The 23,432-nt window shown below is 46.3% G+C and overlaps 1 protein-coding gene across 1 annotated transcript in view; it reads left to right on the plus strand.

The window, feature by feature from the left end:
* The window catches only part of TG (thyroglobulin), a 276,418-nt gene that overhangs the window by 12,390 nt on the left and 240,596 nt on the right, over positions 1–23,432 (plus strand). The window contains exons 6-16 of the mRNA XM_024251255.3: positions 2,100–2,206; positions 2,706–2,849; positions 3,051–3,236; positions 6,681–7,781; positions 8,216–8,800; positions 14,043–14,282; positions 18,006–18,143; positions 18,526–18,603; positions 19,155–19,267; positions 20,577–20,679; positions 21,701–21,901. Of these exons, the coding sequence (XP_024107023.3) occupies positions 2,100–2,206; positions 2,706–2,849; positions 3,051–3,236; positions 6,681–7,781; positions 8,216–8,800; positions 14,043–14,282; positions 18,006–18,143; positions 18,526–18,603; positions 19,155–19,267; positions 20,577–20,679; positions 21,701–21,901 (2,996 nt within the window). The remainder of the gene's footprint in view (positions 1–2,099; positions 2,207–2,705; positions 2,850–3,050; positions 3,237–6,680; positions 7,782–8,215; positions 8,801–14,042; positions 14,283–18,005; positions 18,144–18,525; positions 18,604–19,154; positions 19,268–20,576; positions 20,680–21,700; positions 21,902–23,432) is intronic.

Consider the following 23,432-nt stretch of genomic DNA (forward strand, 5'->3'; position numbering starts at 1 on the left):
ATCAAGAGTGAGGTCCATGCAAAAAACACTGGTAGGTCCAGGTACTGGGCAGTTTATAAGACCAGAAACTCCCAGAGAGGGGCTCTGACCATAAAATGGTAGGATGAAGATGGCTCAAAGACCGTGGAGGTCCTGTCTGCCATGAGCCAGGACGCTGAGGTGGGTCTCTGGGTTGAATTAGCCAAGCATGGAACTAGAGTGATTTAAACTTGTGCCTCACGCTGCAATGTGTTTCAGAACCCACCTCGGGCCAGCACTTGTGTCATCAACATCTATGAGATGCCAGGAAGAGCGAGGTGCTGGGCATATGGAGCAGTGTCAGACAGAGTCACATGCCTTGCAGGGTAGGATGTAGGACAGAAGCCAGGTGCAGCCAAAAACACACTGAATAATACCACTGGCAGAGATAGGCAGCATGTAGTGGATAAGACCAGGGTTTGAACCCTAGTTCCCACCACTAGTTCAAAACAGTGGCCCATATACCTCACCTTCTTAATCTCTAAAAGGGGGATTAAAATGTACCATCTTCCTTTTAGGAGTGTTAGGTGGATCAAATGAATCAATGTGTACTAAAACAATTTGCAGATAGTCTTTTACAAAGTAGTGCTCAGTAAATAAAAGTTATTATTATACTATTACGAGTATTTTTAAAATTGAATTATCCTAGGCTCTGATTAATGAACTTTTATTATATACCCCCTACCTCCCTATTAGTGGCAACTAAGCAAAGTGAGTTTTTAATTTTTGTTATGCAACACGCTTATTGTAACATTCTGTTTAACACACATACACAGAATAATAGATTAATAGCATGGAAAAAAACCTCATCCATAATCCTATAGTGCATTTATAGCTTTTGTTTTGCATATCCATTTCCATTCAAATTAAATAATAGTTATTAACTTGAATGGAAATTCAAAGCCAGGCTCTCAGCAATTACTACACCATACATTGACTTCCAATAGTGATTCAGTTGTACAGTTGTAATTGCAATACATGTGTATGGCATTTTATAATCTAACCTTTTTACATAATGTTATACACGCTCCCTTTTGGCTAGAATTTATAAGCATCATCCTCAATCATAGAATTTTATTATATTTAGGGCATTTACTATAATTTACTTCTTAATTTTCTACTATTGGACATTAATGTTCTTTTCAATATTTTGCTAGAATAGATTGCACAGCAATTGGCCTATCAATGTACAGAGCTGCTGCTTCCGTTAACTTATTGTTGGGAGATATATTTCAGACATAGGTAGAAACACATTATGCTTGGACCTCATATATTAGTTATATAGTTATATAGGGCATGAAAACAAATCTCTAAATGTTATAAAAGATGAACAGTTGCTCTCTGGTTGCTAAATCATTGCACAGGGGTAGAACTCCTCAATATGGCTTTTTATACCTTACCTCTCTATTACTTCTAAGAAAGGGAACCCAGCTGATGAGCTCGTTATAACAATTGCCAGGCCAGATGTGATTAGGGGATCTCTTTCCTCAGTTTGCGGAAAGAGATGGATAGCCCTTGTTAGTGATGCTGTATTGATTTGTGTTTTTTTTCAACTATGGGACTGGATACATTTCCTTCTTAAGGATTTCCTGTGGTGGCAGCTGGCTTCTTTTCAAGCTTTTGAAAAGTTGTAAAGGGGCCTGAAGTCATTTGATCTCCCAAAGTGAGATCATCTCCAATGTACCATATGTTTGTAAAGCAGACTTGGCCTTTAGTCTCGAGAGCTGTATTCCAGGAAAGGAACCAGTTAATGTGATTTTCCTTGACTGCTTTCTGCCTTGCCCTATGAGACAAACGCATGGGCATAAATTGGTCAAATGCCATAAGTGAGGAAAACAGCTAATTAGTAGGCGACAGCTATGCACAGCTTTATTTTACAAGGTCCAGCCTGGTTCCAGCCAGGTTAAACTAATTTGTAAAGGAAATGCATTTACTGCAGGAAGCATGAAGCAACTGTCATGTGATAAGAAAGTGGACATTCCTTTTCACTAGGCGTGGACTTGGCCACATTTATTTCTACAGGAAAAGCTTGTGATGACTTGCCTTTATGAATGGTGACCGTAAATCTTATTCTCTCCAAGGTTTCCAGATGCATTTGTGACCTTCAGTTCCTTCCAGAGGAGGTTCCCTGAGGTATCTGGGTATTGCCACTGTGCTGACAGCCAAGGGCGGGAACTGGCTGAGACAGGTGAGTGACACCCCTCAGATGATCTGAAGGGAGGGAGTGTTATTCCTCAGGTCTGAAAGCCTGGATAACATTGCTTGTAAAGCACAGCTAGAGTGACTGCCTGCCCCCTGCCAGGCTGCTGTGGGCACTGAGGAGGACACAACCTTAGCAAACTTTCATCTTGCAGTATGGTGAATGCAGCTGCTGCTGGCCCACGTAGTGCCTTTGTGCACACTGGAAAGAAGTGCCCCGCTCTGGGCAGATGCAGCCCCGAAATTGGCGAGTGGAGCACAGGATGGATTTAATCTCTTATTCTATAAGCACTGCTCCTTTGTTCCTATGAACAACCTGCACAACCATCCACAGCAGCTCTGACTTTGGAAACTGTTAAATTGTTGTTCAGACTTATTGCCTAATGATGCTGGTGAAGGCACTCTCTCTCAGTATCTGTTTGCACAACAAGGTCAGGGCTTCTTTTCTGAATGAGACCATCTCTGAAAGTCTTGCTGTCTTTGCTCAGGTTTGGAGTTGTTACTGGATGAAATTTATGACACCATTTTTGCTGGCCTGGACCTTCCTTCCACCTTCACTGAAACCACCCTGTACCGGATACTGCAGAGACGGTTCCTCGCAGTTCAATCACTCATCTCTGGCAGATTCCGATGTAAGTAATAAACTGCCAACAATGTGCGTGTTTCCATTAGGAGGACGCCTCTTGGATTTCAAAGTCGCTATGGTGTGTGTGGCTGCTCCACCAAAGTGAGGGCAGAGATGAAAAGAATCGTTAAGAGCCAGCAGCAGTGCATGCTGTGAAGACACCAAGCATTGTTGACACTGTCTTCTTTACTGTGTGGATTTCCTCTAGGCCCCACAAAATGTGAAGTGGAGCGGTTTACGGCAACCAGCTTTGGTCACCCCTATGTTCCAAGCTGCCACCAAAATGGAGACTATCAGGCGGTGCAGTGCCAGATGGAAGGGCCCTGCTGGTGTGTGGACGCCCAGGGAAAGGAAATGCATGGAACCCGGCAGCAAGGGGAGCCGCCATCTTGTGGTGGGTTTCCTCTGGGGGCTTCCTCTTTCGGCCTCGGATCATATTACTTTAGCGGTCCTCCAGACCAACCTCTCTGAACCCCATTAATTCAACTGCCTTCTGGTGTGCCCCACTGGCCCTTCAAGCTCAACCTGTCTGAGAACCAGTTTATCATCATTAACTTCCAACATGTTTCTCATCTTGTGTCAGACCTCGTTGCATTTTCAGGGAGCTCAGGGAATATTAGGGGGCTCATAGATGAAGAAAAATAAAAGAGAATTGAGTTCCCATGTGCCATGAGACAGGAGCATGCACGTAACTAAAGGAGCATGGTGAGGTGGGCATTCGATCTTGTAGCAGGTATGGGAAGGAGGCATTTAGGAAGAATGCATGGAAGAGGCCATACTTGATCAGAATCTTCTAAGATGTTTCCTGAAGGAGAGGAGTAAGGAAAGGTGTTCTCTATATAGAGAGCAGGAGAAGCAAAATTAGAAGGACAGAATAATAGGCATTGATATGCCAATAATCATCTAATCTGCAAGAAGGATAGATAAAAAAATTGCTGGAGTATGAATAGGGAGGTGCTCCGGACTCTGAAGAAAGGCAGGGGTAAGACAATGAGGTCTTTGTTATCCTAACAAAGGCTTGGGGGCTTCATCCTGGAGGTCAGGTGAAGACAGTGAAAGGTTTTAAGTTGGACAGTATCATTGTGGATTTTGCATGTAAGGCAAAGAAATTCTGGAGGAGAGACTCAAAGGAGCACTAGTCTGGAGGCAACGGGGCTAATTCGAAGGTCATTGCCATGTTCCAGAGATGATGGGGTCTGTATTAATTTTCTAGGGCTATGGTAATAAATCACCACAAAGTGGGCATCTGAGAACAACTGAAATGTACTGTCTCTGTTCTGGAGGTTGGAAGTCCAAAATCAGGGTGTCAGCCGGGGCCGTGCTCCCTCTGAAAGCTCTAGGGGAGGATCCTTTCTTTCCTCTTCCTAGCTTGTTGTGGCTGCCAGCAATCTGTGCATTGTTTGGTTTAGGGGAGCATTACTGTAGTCTTTGCCTCCATTGCCACATAGCCATCTTCCCTCTGTGTCTGTCTGTGAGTCTTCTCCTCTTCTTACAAGGAGACCAGTCATGTTGGGTTAAGGCTCCACTTGATCCAGTCAGACATCATCTTAACTAATCCCATCTACAATGACCTTCCTGCCGAATAAGGTCACATTCTGTGGTTCTGGGAAGAGCATGAATTTTGAGGGACACTATTCAACCCAGTATGGGGCCAACATTAAAGCAGAAACAGTGGGAGACCGTGAGAACTCTTATTAGGCATTCCAGCCAGACCCCATTTTCTCCTCCTGATGAAATTTTGAAGGATGTTATGATGAGGAAGGGAAGAACCAGGAGCATTCCTAGGCTTCCAACTTGGGGATGCTGGGTAGATTTTAAAAGATTTGGAATAGTGATACACCAATGCAGGGTTTTTTACAGCTTCAATATATATATTAACATTCATTCAATAATTCCTGCTAAATCATTGCATTTGTCCAACTTAACCTTTTGAATATTCTTCATGGTGTGTGGTTATATTCTATCTGCTAAGTGTGAGAATGTCGAAAAAGAAAATTTGGAGACACTTTCTTGAAAGTATTTACAATCACATTTCATTTCTACTAAAACCTAGAGAATGTTATGCCATCCAACTTCCAGGTGGAAATGAAGAACTATGGCTTTCCAAATTAAAGACCATAAATGGCTCTATCAAGTGCACAAATAGATTATGTATTTTCACTTGTTCTGTCTGGTATATCAGGTCCTATTTCTGTGGAAATAAATGCCACATGGAAACAGTAATTGAATTTCCTTGCTTTGGTAACACTACATAACAAATGGATGGAAAGGGAAAGGGTAAGCTCTTAATTTGGAAGAAGACTAAGCAAAGCAGTAAACTTTATTTCTGCCATACCTTCCTGTAATATCCGTTAAAAAAGGCCATGGCCTCATTGAGGGATGTTACGTGCTCTGATGCTGCCAATCTCTCCCCTCCCACCACATTTTCCAGTTCTTTCTCTGTTGCCTGGTTACAGAAGGAAATTGGCTGACTTTCTTTTTGGCATTTGTGTGAATCAAGAGGAAAAAAATATTTTAAAAGTTGGGGGGGGGCGTGGTGGTTAAAAGGTAAGAGTTATGATTTTATGGAGAAAAATGGAGCTTACTTACATCCACCTATGTAACTGAGACAGCCCCTTGGTGTTTGAATTTTACATTTTTTTTTCTCTTAATGTGGCCACAGTCAGCCTAGGATGTTCAGATAGAATGACTTGACCATGCAAAGAGTTGGCTGAGCTGATCACTGTTAAATTAGTAATTTCTAGGAAAGGTCAAGAAGCCAAAGAATGTTCTAAGTGTGTACACTGAGTAGGCATTATTGTTTTATATTATAGGAAGTATTATATTTCCTATATTATAATATATATTACAATACAGGAAAATATTTCTTATCATAGGAACCACTTAACAGCATTTCAGATATGGTTCTTGCCCTCAAGGAGACCATAGCTAGCCTAGAAAAGACTACTCCCAAGGAGGAATTAGCCATACTAAAAGCACATAGTGAGGCATTAAAGTCTATTGAGAATTCCAACGAGAGAATGCTGGAAGACAACATTTCATTAAATACACATAGGAATGTGTGGTGTACTAGTCTCCCAGAGCTGCCACAACAAGTCACCACAAACCAGGTGGTTTAAAACAACAGAAATTTATTCCCTCCTAGTTCTGGAGGCCAGAAGTCTGAAATCAAGGTGTGGGCAGGGCCATGCTCTCCCTGAAGGTTCTATGACAGAATTCTTCCTTGTCCCTCCCTGGTTTCTGGTGGTTGCTGGCAATCCCTGGTGTCTTTGGCTTGTGGCTGCCTCCCTCCAATCTGTGCCTCTGTCTGCACACAGCCTTCTTCCCTGTGTGCATCTTTGTTTCTTTACATGACCTTCTTATAAGGACATCAGTCATTGGATTTAGAGCCCCCCCAATCCAGTATGACATCATCTTAACTTGGTGACATCTGCAAAGACCCTATTTCTAAATCACATTCTGAGGTTCCCTGTAGACATGAACATCATGTCTGTGTGTGTGGGGGGGACACTATTCACCTGAGTACCATTGGCAAGTGAGGTCAGATTTTCAGAAAGTGAGCCAGTATTTTCAAGACTTGCCTTAGAAGGGATCAACCTCTAGTTAGAGCTGGGGGAGTGGTCATGCCAACTGGAAAAGTCACACCTCCAAAATGGCCCCACAAAGGCAGCTCAGGGGAAAGGAAAAAATAAAATGACACAGAGAAGAAAGTGGTTTCTAACATAGGTGTCCTTCATTGAACGTTCTGGCTTCTTACTACCTAAAAGATCTGAGGAGCTGTCTCAGGATTGCTTGTGACATTAAAACCTTTTCTCCCATTTCACTTTGTCTCATGCAGCTGAAAGCCAATCTTGTGCCTCCAAAAGGCAGCAGGCCTTGTCGAGACTCTACTTTGGGACCTCAGGCTACTTCAGCCAGCACGACCTGTTCTCTTCCCCAGAGAAAAGATGGGCCTCTCCAAGAGTAGCCAGATTTGCCACATCCTGCCCACCCACGATCAAGGAGCTCTTTGTGGACTCTGGGCTTCTCCGCCCAATGGTGGAGGGACAGAGCCAACAGTTTTCTGTCTCAGAAAGTCTTCTCAAAGAAGCCATCCGAGCAATTTTTCCCTCCCGAGGGCTGGCTCGTCTTGCCCTTCAGTTTACCACCAACCCAAAGAGACTCCAGCAAAACCTTTTTGGAGGGAAATTTTTGGTGAATGTTGGCCAGTTTAACTTGTCTGGAGCCCTTGGCACAAGAGGCACATTTAACTTCAGTCAATTTTTCCAGCAACTTGGTCTTGCAAGCTTCTTGAATGGAGGGAGACAAGAAGATTTGGCCAAGCCACTCTCTGTGGGATTAGATTCAAATTCTTCCACAGGAACCGCTGAAGCTGCTAAGAAGGATGGTACTATGAATAAGCCAACGGTGGGCAGCTTTGGCTTTGAAATTAACCTACGAGAGAACCAAAACGCCCTTAAATTCCTTGCTTCTCTCCTGGAGCTTCCAGAATTCCTTCTCTTCTTGCAACATGCTATCTCTGTGCCTGAAGATGTGGCAAGAGATTTAGGTGATGTGATGGAAATGGTGCTCAGCTCCCAGACCTGTGAGCAGACACCTGAAAGGCTATTTGTCCCATCATGCACGACAGAAGGAAGCTATGAGGATGTCCAGTGCTTTGCCGGAGACTGCTGGTGTGTGAATTCCTGGGGCAAAGAGCTTCCAGGCTCAAGAGTCAGAGGTGGACAGCCGAGGTGCCCCACAGACTGTGAAAAGCAAAGGGCTCGCATGCAAAGCCTCATGGGCAGCCAGCCTGCTGGCTCCAGCTTGTTTGTCCCTGCCTGTACTAGTGAGGGACATTTCCTGCCTGTCCAGTGCTTCAACTCAGAGTGCTACTGTGTTGATGCTGAGGGTCAGGCCATTCCTGGAACTCGAAGTGCAATAGGGAAGCCCAAGAAATGTAAGTCTGTTGGGTATTCAATCTGTAGGTTCCCTAGTCTCTCTTTAGGACCTGACCCAATGCAGTACAGTAATAGAAATCCACTCCTGGCCAATGCTTACACTTCAGTTAAGGACAAAATTGACTGCTTATATTAAAAATTATCCAGGAATGCCTAGATAATGTTAATTAGACCTAGGAGTAAATAGGGAGATTTGTTTAACCTTAAAGAACTGCCACATTTCTGCAGTGCTGACCACCAACTGATGTCAATGGTGCTGATTTAGTCATGGGGCAATGCCTATCTAGATATTATTTACAAATTTAAGCTTCATGGTATTTCTATGGCTATATAAGGTTTTAGATGGAGTTTGGACAGTTAAGTGGTTTTATCTTGGTATTTCCAGTTTGTTAAATTTCTTAAACTGAAACACCTGCTCATTGTTCCGCCCCAGGCCCCACACCCTGTCAATTACAGGCTGAGCAAGCTCTCCTCAGGACGGTGCAGGCCCTGCTCTCTAACTCCAGCATGCTACCCACCCTTTCCGACACCTACATCCCACAGTGCAGTCCCGATGGGCAGTGGAGACAAGTGCAATGTGATGGGCCTCCTGAGCAGGTCTTCGAGTGGTACCAACGATGGGAGGCTCAGAACAAGGGCCAGGATCTGACGCCTGCCAAGCTGCTAGTGAAGATCATGAGCTACAGAGAAGCAGCTTCCGGAAACTTCAGTTTCTTTATTCAAAGTCTGTATGAAGCTGGCCAGCAAGGTGTCTTCCCGGTGCTGTCACAATACCCTTCTCTGCAAGATGTCCCACTAGCAGCACTGGAAGGGAAACGGCCCCAGCCCAGGGAGAATGTCCTCCTGGAGCCCTACCTCTTCTGGCAGATCTTAAATGGCCAACTCAGCCAATACCCGGGGTCCTACTCAGACTTCAGCACTCTTTTGGCACATTTCGACCTTCGGAACTGCTGGTGTGTGGATGAGGCTGGCCAGGAACTGGAAGGAACGCGGGCTGAGCCAAGCAAGCTCCCAACATGTGAGCTAACGCATATGAAGAGTTAAATGTGTGTGTGTTTGTGTGTGTAACATATAAAAAAAGGATGTCTAGTGGGAGGGTATTGAGTGTCAAAGCTAGAATGGCGTTTAGAGATGGCTGAGAAAACCAAGGCTCACAGAGGGGAAGGGACTTCCCTGTATCAACACAGTCAGGTGTTGGCAAGATTGATACAGCATATTTTAAAACTTCCATATAATTGATTACTTCAATCAGTGTCTTAGATTTTTACTGGATGTCTTCTGTGTGCAAAGCATCTTCATCTTAGAGCTGATGAAGGCTATGAAAGTGGAGATGACCTGGCCCTTGTCCTCCTATGGTTAATGTTTGGTAATCGCTCCTATGTTAGGTGTACCTTTTAATTGACCAGTGAGTATTACAGTGAACCTGCTACTTGCACAGAATGCTGCTAAATGCGCAGATCTCAGGAGAGTGCCACCTGAAGTGGCTTTAATTGATTTGGAAGGATTTAACTAAGGGGCTGATTGGAGAGCCGCTAATTGAGGTCTATACATTCAGCTTTGTGGCAGGTAGACTTATGGGAAAGCTATGATATACGAGCCATAAATAGAATGAAGCTGACACTGAGTTTCAGTTAAAATGCCTTATCCCCCTTAGCTGTGCCAGCAGTTTGAAAGAACAATCAGACATGTTCAACACTGTTATCACCAAATCCAAATCTCTCTAACCAGCCATTGCTAATATTATAGGTGATATGACAGCTGTTCAGTGAAATCTCTCAATTCATTCTTTGCAAGTTTAATATTGTGTGGACCTTCCTGAGTAATGTTAAAATCCATTAGACTATTTTGATATTAGCCAAATTTTAGGCTTTAGCAGCAACTGGGTTTTTTAAATGTCGGGTGAAAGTACCATGTGATGAGAACAGTAATACCCTTGGCATTTTGAACAGCCCAGAGATGACAATGCAAGGATTCTCCATTCAAATGTCAAGTTCTAGCAATAGAACCCTCAAGGTTAACACATTGATCTTGGCCTGGCTGTTAGATAAGAAGTCTTATTTATTTTTGTGGTATTTGTAGAATCATTCTCCATACCAGTGGTCAGGTCCCTTACATGGGGACATTCCTATAATTTTAAATTATCTAAGACTAAATTTGGTCCTATTTGTATGCAATTTTAGGAGCGTGAGTTGTTGATACCAAAAGTACCTAGTAACTTTATTTTATTTTATTTTGAGACTGAGTTTCGCTCTTATTGCCCAGGCTGGAGTGCAATGGGGCGATCTTGGCTCACTGCAACCTCCGCCTCCCAGGTTCAAGCAATTGTCCTGCCTCAGTCTCCTAAGTAACTGGGATTACAGGTGCCTGCCACCACACCCAGCTAATTTTTTTTTTTTTGTATTTTTAGTAGAGATGGGGTTTCACCATGTTGGCCAGGCTGGTCTTGAACTCCTGACCTCAGGTGATCCACCCGCCACAGCCTCCCAAAGTGCTGGGATTACTTTAGTGACTAGTCTTACCTTAGTCTGAATGCTGGATAGAGTGTTAGAACTAGACTTGGAGTAATTGGCCTTTTTTTTTTTTTTTTTTTTTTTTTTTTTTTTTTTTTAATTGAGTAACAAGAGACTGGATACAAGATCATCCATTAGGGAGAAAATGTTAGAACTTCCATCTCTATTCAGTATTTCCTATCTTCCTTTCACATTTCTATTAATATTTTCATTTTTGCAATTAAATGTTTAACAGCTGAAACAGTTAAAAATCTTCATGTAGTGTATTATTTTAGTAGTATGTATACATGCCTTATAAAGAAATACCCATTTTGGGGAGGGTGCATATTCAAACTCTTTTGTTGATAAGGGTATGCTATTGAAAGGGTTTGATACTCAAAGTGTGGTCCAGCGGCATTGGCATTCACCTTGGGAACTCGTTAAAGATTCAGGATCTCAGGCCCCACCTATTGAATCAAAACTTGCATTTCTACAATATTCCCAGGGGCATTCAATGCAGCCAAAAGCTTGAGGAGGACTGGCCTGAAGGACAGAACAGTAGCTGTCTTGTACCATGGTTCTACCATGTACTGCTCTGTGACCTAAGAGAGGCTCTTTTGAGTCTTAGAGTCATCTGTAAAATCTGAGTTACGATACGTAACTGCCTCAAAGGCTTGTTGGAAGAATTACAAAAAGTAATAGATGTAAAGTGCTAGACTTGGCACACAGGAAGTACTTAATAAGTGATGGTTGGATTAATACAGTTGATAGTGAGTAATGAAGGGACCAATAACTTCCTACATGCGTCACCCACACGGGTGATGGTTCGGGCCTCTAGGAGTCTGAGTCTGCATTGCTATCTCTGGCCTGTTTGAAATTTTGCTTTCTTCATTTAATATGCGTTTATGAACTGCCTACTGTGTGCACCATACTGTATGATGGGAAGACAGTCAGTTGAAGGATGGTGTCTGCTCTGAGAAGCTCAGAGACCAGTGGGGAAACCAAGGATGTTATCAGGAAAGTAATAAATGGCAATGGTGGAACAGAGATAATGTACATGGAGAATGCGGTGGAGGGTGCTCAGAGAAAGGGGCTACTAACTCATTGAAGATTGGGGTAAAGATTAGCTTGACCCCAACTACTGGGATGAATCTTAAGAGGGGTTTGTCCAGGCACAGATGTGGCAGGCCCTTTGGGACAGAGGAAATAGCATGCACTGAGTCAATGAAGCTGTGAGTGAGGTGGAGAAAAGGTTATAGACGTAGGAGGGGAGGGGACGCAGGAGGGAATGAAAGAAGAGGAGGCGGATAGTAAATTGGGAACAGATTATAATATTTTTGAGACAGGGTCTTGCTCTGTTGCCTATGTTGGAGTGCAGTGGCATGATCTCAGTTAACTGCAACCTCAACCTTGCAGGCTCACGCGATCCTCCCACCTCAGCCTCTAAGTAGCTGGGACTACAAGCATGCACCATCATGCCCAGCTAATTTTTGTATTTCTTGTAGAGACGGGGTTTTACCATGTTGTCCATGCTGGTCTTGAACTCCTGGGCTCAAGTGATCTGTCTGCCTTGGCCTCCCAAAGTGCTAGGATTACAGGCATGAACCACTGCATCCAGCTGGGGATAGATTTTAAAAGATCTTATGTGCCCAGTTGTAGATTTTCACTTTATCCTGGAAGAAATGTAGAGCAAGTCAAGGTTTTTAAATGTGAGTTTTTGCTTCAGAGATGCAAAATCCCTGGGATTAATAGAATAAATTATTTGATAATATCCTTTTGAACAAGAAAACAATAACTTCAAGTTCTGGAAATCAAAGTTTTCTGTTGATCCCATGTTCTCAAAAGAATCCAGTGACACCCTCACTGTTGAATTCACAATGTGATGTTTGAAGTAAATTTGGCGAGGGTGGATTTTGCTAAGTGACACTGCCAAGGACAGCATGTGCCAGATGCTGTGCCAAGCACTTCAACTGCAACACTTAAAAGACTCATTACAAAACCCCGTGGACTAGATGCCCCAATTTTTCCCATTGCACAGATCAGGAGGCTGAAGCTCAGAGAAGTTAAGTGCATTATCCATGGTCGCACAACTAATAAATGACCCAAAAATTGAACACAAAGGTCTTTGAGTGCCACAGTCTTTCCTCTTCACAGGAATAACTCTCTGCTAACCTACAGTGCCTCCCTTCAACTTTTGATATCCACCCATCCATCCAACCATCTATCCATGCATCCCTCCGTCCATCCATCTATCCATGCATCCATCCATCCATCATCTGTCTATCCTTCATTAGAGACAGCTAGTCAAGGTCACTATTCCCAGAGTGAGACTGTCTAGATTGAAATTCTGAATCAGCTACTTGCTAGCTGGGAACTTGTTTAAATTATATGACTTCTCCATGCCTCAGTTTCTCATCTGTAGCATGAGAATAAGAATATTTTATTGGACTGTTGCATCAATTAGATTGTCTGTGTAGATGTGCTCAGGATGATGCCCAGCATGGAGCGAGTATGAGCTATTACTCATCTTATGCAGTGGGTCCTCCACAAATGGTGACTGAATGAGAGTGTGGAGGCAAAACAAGGAACATTCCAGGTTGTGGAAAGAGCTGCTGCGAAGGAAACAGCTGAGGCAAAAATGTGCTCACGTGTGGGTGTGTATTGTGTAGTGTGTGTATGTGTGTGGTGTAGTGGGTGTTTATGTATGTGTGTGTGATGTGCATTTATGGGGTGTGTGTATTTCTATATGGGTGTATGGTGTGTGCGTTTATGTGTGTGGTATGTGCGTAGGTGTGTGTTGTGTGTGTATGTGTGGTACGTGTATGAGTGTGGTGTGTGTGTTTATGTGTGTGGTGTGTGTGTATGTGTGTGATGTGGTGTATGTGTGTGTGGTGTGCATGTGTGCATGTGTGTGTGGTGTGGTGTGTGTGTACTGTGTGTGATGTGTGTGTACTGTGTGTGGTGTGTATGTGTGTGGTTGTGTGTATGGTGTGTATGTGGGTGGTGTGTGGTATGTGTGTATGGTGTGTGATGTGTCTGAGTGGTGTGTGTATGTGTGTGGTGTTCATGCATGTGTGTGGTATATGTGTGGAGGGTGTCTGTGTGTGGTGTGTATCTGTGTGTGTATGTGTGGTGTGTGTGTGGTATGTGTGGTGTGTGGGTGGTGTGTATGTGTGTGGTGAGTGTGGTGTGTGTGTGGTGTGTATGTGAGTGAGTGTGTGTGGTGTGTATATGTGGTGTGTGTGTATGTGTGTGGTGTGTATGTGTGTGGTGTGTGTGGGGGTGGTGTGTGTGTATGTGTACGTGTGGTGTATGTGATCTGTATGTGCATACTGTGTGTATGGTGTGTATATGTGTGTGTGGTGTGTTTGTGGTGTGTATGTGTGTAGTGTGGGGGGGTGTTGTGTGTGTGTGTGTGGTGTGGTGTGTGTGGGGTGTGTATGTGTGTAGTGTGGGGGGGTGGTGTATATGTGTGTGGTGTGGTGTGTGTATGTGTGTGGTGTGGTGTGTGTATGTGTGTGGTGTGTATGTGTGTAGTATGGGGGGTGGTGTGTATGTGTGCGGTGTGTTGTGTGTGTGTTGTGTGTGTGGTATGTATCTGTGTGTGTGAGGGGGTGGTGTGTGTGTGTGGTGTAGGGGGGTGGTGTGTATGTGTGTGGTGTGTGTGTGTGTGGTGTGTATGTGTGTGTGTGAGGGCACACATGCTTCATGGGAGTCAGAGGGAGGTCCACGTGGTGAGTGAGTCCATCTGTGTTATTTTTATTCCCCTAGGTCCTGGCTCCTGTGAGGAAGCGAAGCTCCGTGTACTGCAGTTCATTAGGGAAACGGAAGATATTGTTTCAGCTTCCAACAGTTCTCGGTTCCCTCCGGGGGAGAGTTTCCTGGTGGCCAAGGGAATCCGGCTGAGGAATGAGGACCTCGGCCTTCCTCCGCTCTTCCCGCCCCGGGAGGCTTTCGCGGAGCAGTTTCTGCGCGGGAGTGATTACGCCATTCGCCTGGCGGCTCAGTCTAGTGAGTGTGGTGCCCTTCAGCTTTCTTACTGCATCGCTTTGGAAAAGCAGGAGCTTAAATTCGTCTCTCCTCAGTCATCCTTAGGACTTTGTGGTTTGGCTTTACCAGACTGATGGGTTCTTGGGAAGGAAAAGGCAAAGTGGTTTGGGGGCACCAGTCAAAGCTGGAATGCTGCACGCATCTCTAAAATGCTCCTTAATTCTCCAGCGAATCTATCCTAGGGCAGGTTTCAGATGGCACCTGCCGCTCCCACAAAGCCAATATTCTTGTTAAAATGTGAGGGACCCAAGCCCGTGAATGCTCAAACACCCCTCATGGCCTGCTCCAAAGCTTCCCTCCATTTCCAGGGATTCAGGAACACCATACAGCGGGAGGGGAGAGGAAGCCTCAATATTAAGGAACTATGACACATTGATCTCATCTGATCCCGAGAGTAACTCCAAAAAGCAGGAATTACTACCTGCAGGCAACAGAGGCATAAGCTCAGGGAGCTTGCAGTCCTCTGGTCTATAATAACAGCTGAACAATATGCTATTTTTTTTTTTTTTGAGACGGAGTCTTGCTGTGTCACCCAGGCTGGGGTGCAGTGGCACAATCATAGCTCACCACAGCCTCGAACTCCTGGACTCAAGTAATCCTCCCACCTGAACCACCTGAGTAGCTGGGACTGCAGGTGTGTGCCACCATGCACAGCTAATATTTGCACATTTTTAGTAGAGACAGGATTTCACCATGTTGGCCAGGCTGGTCTTGAACCTGTGACTTCAAGTGATCTATCTGCCTCGGCCTCCCAAAGTGCCGGGATTACAGGCATGAGTCACAGTCCTCGGCCAGCTAAACAATATTCTAACCTCACCTTTGAGCAGGCACTTACTGTGCTAAGTAGATTATCAGATCTTCACATTTAATCCTCTGACAGCTCCAGGAGAATGACGGTATAATCACCATCCACAATTCTTTGCAAATGGGGAAACGGAGTCTGAGGTTAAGTCACTTGCCCGAATTCACACAAGTGATAACCAGTGGGCCTGGATGGGAAGCCCAGAGACCTGGTCCTCCAGTTCATCTCTCCTGTTCCCCGCCAGGCAGATTCCAGGTATTGCTGAGGTCGGTGCCTAGCTCTGCCTCATCCTAGAGCACTTGTTTTTCCTCCATGGCCTCACAGCTGCTCTAGCAGGAGAACAGGTCCCTTCCAAGATTTCTCACTGACCCCACATCAACTTGACAAGGACAAATGATTCATCTGTCTTTGAATCTTACTCAGGATCCCCATCCCTGTCAAATGGTCTCAGCTGATTCCCTGTCTTGCTTTCTGGGCTTGAGTCACCAAACAGCAAGGCAGTCCTCCCCTGACAACATCTGCTCCAAGTCAAAGAGAATCCCTCCAGCAGGAGGGCAGCTCCCTGCCTTCCCATCCACTCCAGCAGGCACTGCACGTTGTCTATGGCCAGCGTGGGATTGGGTCTCAGTGATCTTCTTGTTCTCCTAATACCACGTGACAATCTCATGTGTGCCATCTTTGTTTCCTGCTTCTCTCTCACACCAGACATCTCTTTTGGAGAACAAGGCACTATGTCTTATTCTTTCTATATCCCTGGTGCGTGGCACAGTGCCTGACACCTACAAAGAGCTCAGTAGCTGGTGGTTAACCATCCTTATTGCTTCCTTCCTCCCTTCTTTCTCTCTCTTCCGTCTACTACCCTCATCCTATGCCTGGACACTGCTTTTCTCTGTTCCTCAGAGACTCGGAGACTTCTGCTTTTGGGAAGAACCGTGTTGTTTTACATTTTTGTACAAAGACAGGATTTGAGGTAATCAAAGAGAGAAGTGGGACTGATGTTCCTTCAGTTGTGACTGCTTTGGTCAGGGAGGGAAATGTCGAGAAAGGGGAGGCAACGTTGCTGGTGCTGTTGAGATTAGTCATTGAATGGCATGTTGGCATTTTCTTCAGAAGTCGAGCCGAGAAGTTCCTATCCAAGTAGCCACATGCTCCGCTTTGCATGTCTGAGCTTGTAGAGAAAAGAGGAAGGGACCATAGAGGACCAGGCCTGGTCTTTTCCCTGAGAGTCTGGGGATTGAGGGCCCAGAGCGAAGTGCCTTTGGCCACTAGAACATGGTAGCCATGTCTGAGGGCCTAATGAGGGTGGCGAAGGCTATGGGAGGAAATGCACACAGCTGTGTCTGGCAAGCACTTGGTGCTTAACGCCTATCAGCTCCTTTGATGTAAATATCACAGTTGTCTTGTTAGGTGAGTGTTAGACCCATTCCATAGATGAGGAAACTGAGGCTCAGAGAGGTTGGGCAACTTGCTCATGATCACAGTTAGGAGGTGCAGTGCTGGGATTCAGAAGGAGGCCTGGCAGACTCCAGAACGCTGTCCACTGTATGGGGCTGCTTCAGAGGTCGGTCCTGGTGTCCCCAGATGGGCTCTGACTGTGAGTTGGTGGCATCCTTGTATCTGCAAGCTCTCCCATTTGGAGCCATGAAGCCTGTTTCTGAAAGGTGGGGAGTGGGGAGAACTGTCCCAATGGGCTGCAGGTGACTGCCAACAGTGCTGCCCTAGATATTCCCGTTCTCCCTCCAGGATCCTGGTGAGGAACCCCAACCTGCCCCAAGCGCCAGCAGGGGTGGAGAAAGAGCTCAGGTGACAGTTCATGGCCACTTAGGAGGAGGGTGGTGGTCAGGGCCAATCAGACTGGGCCTGGTAAGACCCACACCAAACTGATGTGTGTCCCGCCTGCTGCCCACCCTTGCTTCTTTCTGTCTCCCTCATGCATTCATTCATGCTTTTTTCCCAATCGGTGATTTCTTGAGTGCCTGCTATGAGCCAGACACTCCTCTACATGCAAAATAAACACTAATCTCTGCACCAAAGAGCTTAAATGCTAGTGCGGAGGAGGCAAATCTAACACAATAAATGGGAACACTATGTACTATGTTGGTGGTGGGGAAAGCCATGTGCAAAGCCCAGTGTGTCGGGGCCTGCAAGAGCTGAGGACAGATGCAGTTTCATTAGTGGGGTGGCCAGTGGTTCATCATATAACCTCCCTCATTGAGCCTCTGTGTCCTCACCTGGGGTAAAAGTTCTGGCTTCATGGAGCTGCTGTGAAGATCTGATACGATTTTTGTGGATATCAAAGTTTCAAAGGGGTTAAAAACGAAACTGTAGGAGTTTGGTAGGGAAACATATGAGGGCAGCTGACGTCGATTGCCCACTTGTGTTCCAAGGCCAACCACGCCCCTTTCTGTCTGTGAACCCTTGGTTAAGTTGCTTAATCCATCTGTGTCTCAGTTTTCTCATCCATTAAATGGGATAACATGACATTTCTTCTAGATTGCTGTGAGGATTAAATTAATTAAGGTATGTATTTAGCTAGTGCCTGGCACATAACATATGAGTATAGAGCCTATCTATTATTACTATTATCTCATGTGCCTGAAGACACTTCACTGACCTACTGATTTCTGTATGGAAGTTATTGTAGAGGTCTACTATAACCTTCTTTCAAGCTTCAGCCTAAGTGTTATTCTTAAAGGACAATCTGTTGAGTGCCTGCCTACTGTGCAAGGAGCCTTTGTAATACTGTGGGTTGAAATGTTTGTCAAATAAATAAATAAGAAGGCCTCCTTATGTTGGAACCAGGACATATGTGGTTGTTCTCAGCGACAGAGCCCACACAGAGCAGGTGGTCGTATTCTGCTTTTCTCCTTCCCTGACTCCAGCCTTAAGCTTCTATCAGAGACGCCGCTTTTCCCTGGACGACTCGGCTGGAGCATCCGCCCTTCTGCGGTCGGGCCCCTACATGCCACAGTGTGATGCGTTTGGAAGTTGGGAGCCTGTGCAGTGCCACACCGGGACTGGTAAGGAGGGATAGGCACCTTCAGGTGGCCAAGTGACACCCCTTTTTTATTTTAGAGGACAGAGCCCCACACTGGGAGGCAAGTGAGCTGGACTCTTAGGCTCCTCTTTAGCAGCTGGTGACAAATTCCTTAGCTTCTCTGGCCTCCAGTTATCTCACTTGTGTAACAGGAGCAGGGAACTTCCACCAGCCTGAAAGACAAGTGGGTGGTTACTGGGGGCATCAGAGTGATTGTGGACAATGTCCAACTGGGGGTCTAGACTGGGGACAGAAGGCGACCAGGCTTGCACTGCTATGAGTGAAGAAGAAAAGTTGTTCATGGGACACTCCAGGGTAAGTCCCTAGTGCCATTCCTGAGTGTTCTCCTCTTGGCTTTTTTCCAGGGCACTGCTGGTGTGTAGATGAGAAAGGAGGGTTCATCCCTGCCTCACTGACTGCCCGCTCTCTGCAGATTCCACAGTGTAAGTGAAGCCTGCAGAGTTCTCCTCCTGACCCCCCTTGGTGGGCATCACTGGTCTAGTCAGCTGTGGTTGCCCAACCACTGGAGACTCCACGACCCAGCCCTTCAGCCAGGCCCCGGGTGCAGCCAGACACATTTCCCAAGTCCCCAGGCCTGCAAGCTTGCGCCGACCTTGGCACTTCCTAGTTGGAAGGCTCCCAGCTTTGCAGGTGGAAGGAAACAGCTGAGACTGTTGAAGGATCCCTGGTTCTCCCCCTCTGTACACCTGCTGGGCAGTTTCAGCCACTCCTGTAGTTTCAGCAACCGCCTCACCTCTGAACCTGCAGCCCCAACCCCTCTCCTGAGGCTCAGCCATGTGTAATCCACAGTCCACTTGGCATCTCAAAGCTGGCATGTCCCACATGAGTCTTTGTCCTCAGAGGTTCTGCCTCTCTATGAAGAGCACCTGCATTCACCCAGGCCCATGACCCTGAAACCTAGGGTCAGCCTGGGATCCCCTCTTTCCCTTGGCTGACACGACCAGTCCTTTACAAGCACCTCTCTCTCCCACAGGCCAGACAACCTGCGAGAAATCTCGAACCAGTGGGCTGCTTTCCAGTTGGAAACAGGCTAGATCCCAAGAAAACCCATCTCCAAAAGACCTGTTCGTTCCAGCCTGCCTAGAGGTAAGGGTCTGGAAGCACAGGATTGGAGCCGGGACTTGTCCCTGCTGGTCGAAGATGATTTTTCTTTTTGTTCAATACATTCAGCTTAGTTAAAAGCTCACATAACGTTCTCAGCCTGAGTGTTTGTCTGGGCCTGCTAGAACCTGGTTCTGTGACCTTGGGCCATTTACTTACCTTTTCTGTGTCCCAGTTTCTTTTGTTTAATCATAAGATCAGGCCACATTTTGTTCTACCTAATGCTAGGATTGTTTTGAGACTCCAGGGAAATAACTTTCATAAGAACTCTTTGAAAAATAAACAAAACATGCTATCATATTTTTCCTAAAGGCATCTTGGCCAAGGCCCTATGCTTACTGTGTCCCAGGTTCTCAACACACAGAGGACAACTCCCTAGCTCCCGGGGTGATTGTAACAATTCATAATTCAGGCAAGTACTGATATAGAGCTCCTAGAGAACGAATTTATGCCCAGAACTTAACCACTTACTTGCCAAGTGAGGGAAGTCTCTGGGCTCAGTGTCCTTTTTCTAAAATAGGATGGTAGGAACACCACCACCCACTCTGCTCAGCTTCCAAAGACTTGATGAGAAGCAGATGGAACAGCAGTGTTGAAACTCATGAAACTGTACAGTGCTAAGCAAAAGTTTCCTTATTATTGTTTGGTACTGTAAACATGGACCCTCTTGAGAATAGTTTCATAGAGAAATTAGTCAATATCATTCAGTTTTTAAATCTTGGCTGGAAAGCACCTACTGTGGAATGCAATTCTGCTTCTCCTTCCTGGGCACTGATACTTCCACAGAGAGAAGGAGAGGTAGAAGCCACAATGTCCCATGGTGGGAAAAGGGATTACAGAGTGGAGCTTAGAGGCACTCTGAGGTGTGGTTTGCAAGGCCAGTTCCTGTGGAGGACTCTAGTACTTGTCAAAATCATTTCTGGAATTAGTGAGGCTGGTCCAGGAGCATGGCTAGGCTTTGGGTCTAGATGTTTGGGCCCGGACCTGACCTGCCTCTCACTCACCAGCTATGAGGCGTTGCCCCACTTTCCCTCTCTGAGAGAGCTTCAGTTTCCCCCACCCAAAAGTGGTAGAACCGTGGTCCATGCCTTATGAGGCTGTTGTAGCCATCAATAAAATGATGCACGTAAAGGGCTGGGAACAGGAGAGCACCTCTCCCCACCTCCACATCTCTCCATCTGGAGAAGCCATCACCTGTTGTTTTGGAAGGGACACTTTTGACATCGGTCAGCAGCAGGTTGGCCACTAGAGCATCTTGCCCACAGTGACTGACATGACCCCGGCTTTGTCTCAGACAGGAGAGTATGCCAGGCTGCAGGCATCGGATGCTGGCACCTGGTGTGTGGACCCTGCATCAGGAGAAGAGTTGCTGCCTGGCTCGAACAGCAGTGCCCAATGTGAGTGGCAGCCCCTCCTGGCATGGCTTCTCACCTCTTCTGCGGGGCGCTGAGCATGGAGCCCAAAGAGCTGGCTTCATGTCCCAGCTCTACCGCTTACATAGCTGTGGGGGCACAGCTACTGACCTCACTATGCCTCAGTTTTCTCATCTATGAAATAGGGGCAATATTCTCCCATCTCTGCAGTTTCTTGGGAGAAGCAAACGTGAGAGGGAGTAGGCTGTGCTTTGTGTCTAAGAAGTGCAAACCAGCATTGGTCCCCATCAAAGGGGGCCCTAGGGCTTTGGAGGGCTGGCCGGATGTGTGGTCCTGCCATCTGGTTTCCGTAGTGAAGCCCAGGTGATGTCCCCAAAGGGCAATGTGCAGATGTCCCTCTTCTGCCTAAACACCGTAAATGCTCCCATCATCCTCAGGGCCATGCTCGAGCTCCCTGGAATGGCTCGAGGGCCCTGCGCATCTGGCTCTGGTGTGTCTTCTTCGGCTTCTCTTTCCTCTCCATCAGTTGTGCTTCAGGGTGCAGTTGTGATAAATTCTGGTCAGACTTTTGAAAAAGGAAGACGCTTTCTTCCACCTGGGCCTTCACGCGTTCTGGCTGTGCCACCTGCAATATGTCTGTCTATCCCCTCCCCCACCCTCCACCTGACAAATTCTTGCTCTGACCACACATCTGTCCCTCCAGGAAGCCTCTGCTGGCCTCTGTCTTCCTCCATAGACTCCTACACTGCACTATTGTTGCCTTTATTTCACAAAATTATACTGGCTTACCTACTTGTTAACTCTCCTTTAAGACTCTAAGCGGCTTGAGGGCAGGCAGTGGAGGGGAGAGAGTACAGACCTGAGCCAGGCCTAGTCTTTGCGTTGTTGTCATTCAACCTCCTGGTGGGCAGGCAGCCCCAGACCTCTGGAAGGCCCTGCAGGCAGGTGGGCTGAGGGTGGCCGTGGGTGGTGGGGAGGGTGATTGGGCATCTGAGCAGGGAGTGGGCACCGAGTCCCCAGCCCATCTGGCTTGTCTCTGTGTCAGGCCCAAGCCTCTGCAGTGTGCTCAAGAGTGGAGTCCTCTCCAGGAGAGTCGGCCCAGGCTATGTCCCAGCCTGCAGGGCAGAGGACGGGGGCTTTTCCCTAGTGCAATGCGACCAGGCCCAGGGCAGCTGCTGGTGTGTCATGGACAGCGGTGAAGAGGTGCCTGGGACACGCGTGGCCGGGAGCCAGCCAGCCTGTGAGAGTAAGTCATGACCCCCTGGGGGAACGACAACGCCTGCATATCTGTTCTTTGATCCAGACTGGGTGAAGTTCTAGAGAAGCTGGGAAGCCAGGGGTGGGAGGGGAGGCAGGAAGTGCAGGAGGGATGTAGTTGTGGTTGAGTCCCTTTGTGTGAAAACTTACATCTACTTCCTGAAGACGCTCCTGCTGGGAACTGAAGTCAGAAAGAGCCTGGGCAGGGAACCTCCAGAACTGGCACCTCAAGAAGCTTGGGGGCTGTCCTGCCTGGGAGTTTTGGGTCTTATTCTCTGTGTCTTCAGAAGTGGGGAAGGACCGTGGTTGCAGGATCTCAGTGTGATGGTTCCATCCTCACTGGGGCACTTCAGGAATTTGTAGAGGTGTTAACTTGTTTATTTTTATTTCAAGTTTTGAAAATTTAGTGAATGTCAAATATTGAAATATACATCACATCAATATATAGAATATTGAACTATATTGTTAAATATTAAAATATATTATTATTGATTTTTAACCTTTTATTTCTCCAATCTGCTCAAGTCACAGGACATTACAGTCATTTTTAAATTTATGTGAGTAGGTGGGTTAGACTATCTGTGAATTTCTTTTCAGGGCAGGAAATGGAGACATTACAAAATACTTATTACAAATTGGGGTGGTGGGTCTCGCAAAGTTGCAAAATACTGTGCTAAATGATTCTGAGTTAGCCACAATTGCCTTTCTTTTGATGTTGTTATTCTTTCCTTATTTTTATTTTCTAATCTCTAAGCAACATTTTGGAACTGCAGGGAAATTTAATTAGGTCTAGTGATACTTCTGGCTGATATTTGTAAAGAGACGGGAGGAGCCTCAGAAGCAGGGGTGGGAGGGAAGAGTCCCCCCACTCTCTTTGCGGGGGCTGCTTTCCAGTTTTGTCCGTACTCCCTCCTGCCCTGAACCTGTGTTGTGCCCAAGGCTCTTACCACACACCATTTCCCCAAAGTCCTGTTTTGCTCCCCTCTGCGTGGGGCCCTGCTTCAGCCGCATCTTGACTCTCAGCTGCTATCACTATGCAGGATACACAGTAGGTGCTCCGTGGATATGTATGCGTGCAACTGCCTGCCCTGTGCTTCTGAAATAGGGAGAGAAATGAAGGGTCCACCTTAAGTCAGACACAATCAACATTCAACTTCCAGGTCATCTAGGAGTGGTCTGCACTGAGACCCAGGACACAGACCGGTGTGGCCTCCTCCAGGAACAGGTCTGGAGCACAGCTCCTTTAGCGCTTAGGAAGACTCTATGTGGCTTGGCCATGTAGGACTCCATGATATAGTTCCTGTGTACAGGTTACCTGTTCAAAGGTGCCTTTCACATCCCTTATCCCATTTTTGCCTTCCAACAATGCAGGTAAATAGAGCTCTCCTATCTCCCCATTTTTCAGATGGCAAAACTGAGGCTCAGGCTTATGAACATGTCCAAAGTCACACGGTTAGCAGGTGGAGCAGCCAGGATTTAACCTGGAGTCCCGCTGATGAAACCCTGTGCTGTACAGCTGT

This window comes from Pongo abelii, chromosome 7 (assembly GCF_028885655.2).
Source record: "Pongo abelii isolate AG06213 chromosome 7, NHGRI_mPonAbe1-v2.0_pri, whole genome shotgun sequence".
Classification (NCBI taxonomy): Eukaryota; Metazoa; Chordata; class Mammalia; order Primates; family Hominidae; genus Pongo; species Pongo abelii.